General features: G+C 33.0%; 1 protein-coding gene across 8 annotated transcripts in view; it reads left to right on the forward strand.

The window, feature by feature from the left end:
- The window catches only part of LOC115210282 (E3 SUMO-protein ligase PIAS2), a 150,395-nt gene extending 148,184 nt beyond the window's left edge, over positions 1-2,211 (forward strand). For 6 of the 8 annotated variants that reach the window (XM_029778780.2, XM_029778782.2, XM_029778781.2 and 3 more), the window contains one exon: positions 275-2,211. In XM_029778780.2, the coding sequence (XP_029634640.1) occupies positions 275-547 (273 nt within the window). In that variant the 3' untranslated portion in view covers positions 548-2,211. The remainder of the gene's footprint in view (positions 1-274) is intronic. The other 2 variants (XR_003881433.2, XR_004998907.1) reach the window with 2 other exon arrangements.
- Positions 2,212-7,763: the final 5,552 nt, after the last annotated feature.

Raw genomic sequence — 7,763 nt, forward strand, 5'->3', positions numbered from 1 at the left:
GACCCCGAAAGGATGAAAGGCAAAGTCGATCTCGGCGGAATTTGAACTCAGAACGTAACAGCAGACGAAATACGGCTACTCATTTCACCCGGCGTGCTAACGATTCTTCCATCTCGCCATCAATTCATTGACTTTTTTTTATTTTGTTGAATTGGGATATGGTCTCACAAAATCCTTAGGAACTTTTAATAGAACTGTATAGCATTTCCACAATGATCACTTTTTACATGCATTTTGAAAGAAAATGTTTTATTTTTCTGTTCTATTTCTCTAGATATCTAACTTGATTGGTATACCAGGCTACCCCCCTAACAGTAACATTGTATCCAGCATGAATAGCAGTAGTAGCTGCAGTAACAGCAGTAGTAGTATTAGCAGCAGCAGCAGCAATAGTAGCGGGTGTAAGAGCAGCAGCAGCATCAGTCATAGCCATCCACCCTTACCTACCACAGTTATGACCAACTCCATCGCTGTCACTACTTCATCTGACTGTTTGAATTCAAACCTCAACCAACTCAATCAACCTGATGTCATATCACTTGATTAAAAACATCTTGATGCATCTCTCAAAGTATCAATATACACTCATAAATACTGATATGTTTGTAAATAAAGAGTACATTCAAACTTGTTTCACAGTTCACAAACTGTTTCTGTATACTGGTACTATATACTAGCAAACCCACACACACACACGCAATATATTTGTGTGTGTATGTGTATGTTTTATATATGTATATATATATATATATATAAATGTCGAACATGTGCATATGTATAAAGATTTAGAAAACAACATTGACTGATTGCGCAAGGCAGCAACATTATATATACATATATATATATAGTGATTATTTATAACACTTGTCATTACTTTTTATAATATAAAGTTTTGAATTTTATCACAGCATCGTACAGTTGTCAGTGATGTAAAACTTAGTTGGTGGTTGCTTTAAGCCTTTTTATACAATCATTTCTGTTCAAAATTTATTAGGCTAGTACTGCATACATTTGAATTGTAAAGCATTTTCATCCTCAAATAGGTATCAGGTACTATATTATTAGGATTCATTTGCAGTTAGATACTTAACTGTCTTACTTCAAAAATGTAAGTTATGAAAGAAAAAAAATATTTCTATTTTCATAAAATTGTTCAGAGATTCAAGTGTTTACGAATCTAAAGTATTTAAATAATGATTAACTATATTTATAGTAAACAAGCGATTAAGCTCATCTGATAAGTGTGATCTACATTTATTGCATATGATTAAATATCCTTAAAAATCTAACATCAGGAAAATATATTTACATTAAAATCAATATTTATCATTTGATTTGTGTCAAAATTGGACTTAGCTGAATTTAGACATACCAACTATTGATTTGAAAAGAAAGTGTGAATCTTATAAATCAATTCATTGACTTCTTTTTTTTTTTTTGTTTAATTTTTCTAAACCTCTCTAAAGATGATATAAAAAATAATTCAATAATATTTCTGAATTAAATAATAAATACATAGATAGATTTGAAGACTTATTTTATTCAAACTATAAATATTAGGGAAGGAAATTAAGAAAACTTAACAAAAAACAAACTAATCACATATTGTAATTGTAAATTACTGTTGCTAATTGTTGATGTTTTCATAGGTATTTTACCTAAGAATAAACTCTGGTTGTGATCCAATCATTTTCAGTGAGTGTGTGTGTGTGTGTGCGTGCATGCATGTGTGTGCATGTCTAATACCTTCACATTCTTATAAAATTTTGTTTTGGGAAGGGGCTTAATGTTTATCACAAGATCCTGTGGAATCACATGCAGCAGAGTCTGATGTGGTTTCCTCCTATTTCATTCTATACCATGTCATTTTACCATTGCAAATATTCTGATATGTTATTTACATCCGTTTGATGTTTTTGAATTTGATTTTCTTTATTTGTTCCCAACCATGAACCCGAATACTATAAGTATAAATCACATTTCTTAAGCCACATTGACAAATGTAGATTATATTGAATTCTTGTTTAAAGGTACAATTCTTAACCTGGAGAAAATTTAAAGCATTCATTCAAGTGGCAAGATTGCTTTTAGGTTGAAAATTTATTTACATTGAATTCATTTTTTCTTGGTGTTGATTTTTTACACGACTAATTTTTTCTTAATATATAGGAAACAGGGTTAGATAGTAAACTGGTAAGGAAGGCATGCTGGATAAAAAAAAAGATTAAGAAACAGTGACTTGAAGCAACTAAAGTTTATTTCATTTATAATAATCTTTCTTGGACAAAGATGAAACCTGAGTGCAATGAACTTCATATTGTCCTGCAGTATTGCAATATTTTACAGTTGAAATGGCTGTAAAGAACAAAACAAGTACCCAGCTCTCAGCGAGAATTTGTTAGAAACATATCAGTGGTGGTAAACTGTATCAATATATTGCTTATCTATAAGAAACATTATTTCCAATTTTTCATGTCTCAGGGGCATTACCAGGCTTGAGAACTGATTTGGTTATTGTTTAACCCTTTTGTAGGGTTCTGTAGTACAAATGTCTTGTTTTCATAAGTTTTTCACTAGCTTAATGATAAATTATTTTACTAAATTCTTTGTTATATTTAAAATAATTGAAAGAAACACAGAGCATCTCAAAATAAATACAGTAACGAAAGGGTTAAATAAATAAATTATAGTTGGTTTATTTAGTATAGTTACAGAACTGTATAGGAGTTGCAAGGATGACTAGTTTAAAGTTAATGAAAAAGGAAACGAAGTCGAGTGCTAATATTAATCTAGCTGTTATTATCTACAATTTTAGGTGTTTTTGTTACTATACACTTCATCCTACTTGAATATTGACAAAATATAAAATACATATCCATTTAGATAAGCTAATAGTAACTTGACAGCTGCTATCACTAACATCCCCCCTCATGACAACCACCTCTTTTTGAAACCAATAAATATGCTTTACTAACATTTAGACTACATCACTAACTTCATACTCCTTAAGTTCATAATCAAATTACACTATCATTGGATGGTATACAAATTGGAATAAAAACGATTTAATTAGAAATATATTCCTATTTGAATTTAATCAGAGATTTCTTTATTTTCTGTTTATCATTTGAATCCTTCAGGTCTAGACATAGTAAAATGGCTTCCATGAAATGGCAAACATTTAACCCTTTAGCATTTAAATTGGCCATATCCGGCCAAAAGTATTCTGCCTGTTTTATGGTCAAACTGGCCAGATCTGGTCTCTCACACTAACCCTACAATATCATTTTAAAAATTACAGGTACCTCATCAAAATCTCATAGATTCAAGATAATGCATGATTAGTTCAAAACAATTTAGATAAAAAAGGATTAATTTTGGCAGAATAATGTGAACACTAAAGGGTTAATGAAATTCTGGTTTCTATTAAGTTGTCATAATTACTTCCTTTTATACTTTTCTCACTATAACTATCAGTTACTTTTAAACATAAATTGTGCAAAGTGCACAATTTGTGGTTACAGATAACTCATAGTTAATACATATCAATTTATAATTAACCATAATTTCTAAGTTTTATTATCCTTGAACATGTATAGGAAATTTATTGCATCCAATGACATGTTTGTCATAAAGTGTAGTTTGGTATTTTAGCTGCTAAAATATAGTCTTTTGAGTTGAAGTTAAAACTAAAGAATATGCAATCACTTTTTTTCTGTTGCATCAACTTTTGTTAAGCTAATGTGTGTCAAATATAATTTTTTAAAATGTCTCTCTTATTATCATAGGTGTTTTCAAGTCATTGATATCCTTAGTTGGTATAGCTACACAATAGTAGCCTCATGGTATTGCTGTGACTAGAACATTGGGTTAGATTTTTTTTGAAAATGATTATCAGTACTCTTCTACTTGGGTAAATAATGTTTATATAATATTAAATTATACTGTTGGGATGTTTTCCCCTTTTTTAATATGATCCACCTAAACACTTTTTTTTTTTTATTTTGCTGATTCTTGTCAGATGAGTTTGCAAATTAAAAACAAAATGTCTAGGAAATGTTTAAGCAAATTCCTTTTAGATATCCTTTACATCTGAATACTCTTCTTTCATATCAACTGTTCTCAACTGTACAATGAAACTGATGCCTATTTTTCTGCTTGATTAGAATGAGGAAATTAAGGTAATGTGCCTTGCCTAAGGGTACAATGCAATGCCTGTGGCAGGGTTTGAATAGTCCAGTATCTTAACCATTCAGCCACCATTAAAGCTTTCTTTTGGAGGCAGTGTGAACGTGTTTTCATATCTTAAAGACCATTTTCATTATTATTATTACTTCTGATTTGTGCTAATATCCAGAAGTATCTCATCCATCCAAAAATCTTATTCCAAGGTACATTGTTTTGAACATACTGATGGTTTATATTTTTACTGTTTCATCTTGTAAAGTGATCCTGCAATCAAGCTGGTGTTGTTCACTCGAGTGTTTTTAGAACCTGGTGAGCGGGGGAAGAAAGTTTTGTATTTGATCTTGCCATCATCTCTCTATTAATACAAACCTCTTCTCTTTGTTTCTGGTAATCATCTAGAAAAAAGCAGAAATCAATTCATTAAACCATATCATATTTACAGTTGCTTATTTTATGACTAAAATAATTTTCTTTTTCTCAGTAACTATGTTCTGTGAACATAACTAAATAATTGTTGACTGTTTTATTCCTAAAACACAAGCCAACTTCATGAGTTTAAAATATTTATAAAAGAAAAAAAAAATTTTTTTTTTTTTTTGGTGAACAAACAAATTTGAAGGAATATAGAGATCCTACTTTTATGGTTTAAAGTTTCTTCAAAGGAACACATTTCCTAACTCTTTCAAAGTTCTCACAACATTTTCATCATTTGTTTTAAGACTTTTTTTTTTTTCTCCCCTTGAACAGTTTCTCACCTTCCAGAAATGTTTGCTTCCCTACTTACGGGGGATAAGTTTAACAATTTTCCCCTTAGTGGCAGGCAAGGGAGTGAAAACTTGTAGATGGAGGTTTTATTGCTTGTATCCCCCAACTGTTAAAATCATTTTGTTTAGAATCGAAAACATAAAAGGCAACTCAACGAGCCTTTCTAAAAAGACTTTAGAACAGAAGTGAAAATATATCACTCAAAAGGCTTACATATTTTTCATATCTGGGTGATTTTATTTATTATTTTGTTCATTAAAACTATTGGATTTCTCCTGCTTTCTGTCTGTGTACATAATTTGTTATGTATTTTGTACATAGGGCTATTTTTGTTTTATTATAATTTTGTTGTTCTCTTTACCTTGTAAAAATATTTCATCTGATGCACTACAGCGCTCAGTTAAAAAGAGAAAAAAAAAAATTCAGTTAGGCACCTTTCTCATTATTTTTGGTTTTAACTGAAACAACTTACTCTTGCTTATATTCCATCACTTTTTCATCTTGATTTTTAAACTGTAATCTTTTAATTAGAAAATGCAAACAAAATTAAAGATTATTCTGAATGTGAAATAATTTGCTTTTTTTTTTTTTTCTTTTTCAAGAAACCTGTTTTCTATGTATTATTTTTTATTGTTCATACCTTTTAACTTCCAGTCAACATAACTAAGGTAATAATTTCTAACTTTCGTACAAGGTACAACTCTTGGATGTGAGGTACTACAGACAGTTTGGTCTCAGTACTCGACTAGTACTTGTTCTTATCAACCCTGGAAGAATAAAAGGGAACATGAACTCTGGCAAGATTTGAATGCAGAAATATATAGAAAGGCATATTGTCTGGTGCTCACCAATTTCATCCATGTTGTTCAATAAGAATACATATGTGTATACTAACAATCACCATTGCTAATTATCCTTGATATGGATGGCAATGTACCTCCCTGAGTAGGTTTCTTCCTTTTTTCAACCTTAAGGATTTGCAAGGATATGATAATTCATTGAGCAGTAATTCTTGTAATAATTATTTTGACATATGCCTTCAAGCACATGTTTGCACAAATCTTCCTTTCAGATGCTACCCACTTGCTCTTTCCATCCAGCCCATCTGAATGGGAAGAATCAGAACAGCCACAATCACTGTAAGGTAAGTCTGGTGAGACTGTTAAAATGCTTGACAGGATGTATGTAGATGTGTTCTGTGTGCAAGAAGCAAGATGGATAGGAGCCTCACTTACACTTCTCATAAAGAACAAAGATATAAAGTCTTCTGAATAGGCATAGTGATATGACATACTTTTGCTAGGAAATGGGTAGATAAGGTGACTGAGGTAGTCTGAGTGTACGATGGGATAATTAAGCTTAGACTAGTCTTGGGGAAAAACACAGCAGTAACATTTATCTCAGCGTATATCAAGACTGGCAGATGAACTAAAGGACTGATTTTTATAAGATGCTTTTGCAGATTACTTTGACCAGTGGCAGTGACTTTGGACGAACATGTTGGGCAATAACCGGTTAGATCCCAAGATGTACAATGTTTGCTCTGGCTTTGATCTTCGACAGTAAAGATGCCTGCATAGCATCCAGCAATGATTTCTGCACATTCTTTGAGATTGTCAGTAATTTGGCCTGTGTGGGGATTGCCAAGGGGGGCCAACTGGAGAGTGAGGTCTCTGTTTTGAATGTACATACTTCTAGAACACTTTACTGTCAGGGTTGGTTGCTATGTGCTGTTTGAATTCAAGCACTGCCCTTTTGTCACCTGCTTTGGTCCTAGAAAGATGAGAACAAGGTTGTTGGGGATTCTGTGATGCAAATGACCTGATGACCCCAGCCAGTCATCTAATCACCTAACAGTCTGGAAGGCACAGAAGCTAGATTGATTGCGTTTTCACCAGTAAATGGGATAGATAGATGCTTCTGAATATAAAGCCTGGGTGAGGAATGTATAGCCTAACAAAGGTTAGTGGGTAGTGACTTCAGACTTAGAGCTAAAACCAGTCTGGAAAAGAATGTTACAAAAGCATAAAGATTCAGTGTACAGTAAGAAATTTAGAGAAGTATGAGTTGAAGCATTTGACAGGAAAGAGGAGATAGGATATTGGAGAGGAGAACTAGAAGTTCCTTTAGGACAACCTATTGGGGCTACAGACCAAATCTGGCTGTTACAAAGTTCCAATCAGATCAAGGGCAATGTAATGGTAAAACAATTCAAAAATGAAGAATGGGAGTAGCAGAGAATTAGACCAAGTTTATTTAACGAGGGGGAGAAGCTGAATGGAAGTAGTTTGCCAATGTGTTACAATATAAGGACCAAAGGTATGAGGTGGTGTGGGTTGCAAGAGAGTATCAGAAGTGTGTGCAGCTGGATAATGTTATACACTTGCACTTAATGATTCTGGAAAGAAAGAGGAATGGAAGCACTACTATGAAAGGAGAATGTATGGCAGAGAGATGGTCTTCCCAATGTGGACCCAACAGAGGGAGCAGCTATCCTAGTTGGCAACAGTATAATAGATAAAGAAATTAAGGCGCAGGAGTGGCTGTGTGGTAAGTAGCTTGCTAACCAACCACATGGTTCCGGGTTCAGTCCCACTGCGTGGCATCTAGGGCAAGTGTCTTCTGCTATAGCCCCAGGCCGACCAATGCCTTGTGAGTGGATTTGGTAGACGGAAACTGAAAGAAGCTAGTCATATATATGTGTTTGTTCCCCTAGCATTGCTTGACAACCGATGCTGGTGTGTTTATGTCTCCATTACACAGCGGTTCGGCAAAAAGAGACCGATAGAATAAGTACTGGGCTTACAAAA

Source organism: Octopus sinensis, linkage group LG4, assembly GCF_006345805.1.
Source record: "Octopus sinensis linkage group LG4, ASM634580v1, whole genome shotgun sequence".
In the NCBI taxonomy this organism is placed as follows: domain Eukaryota; kingdom Metazoa; phylum Mollusca; class Cephalopoda; order Octopoda; family Octopodidae; genus Octopus; species Octopus sinensis.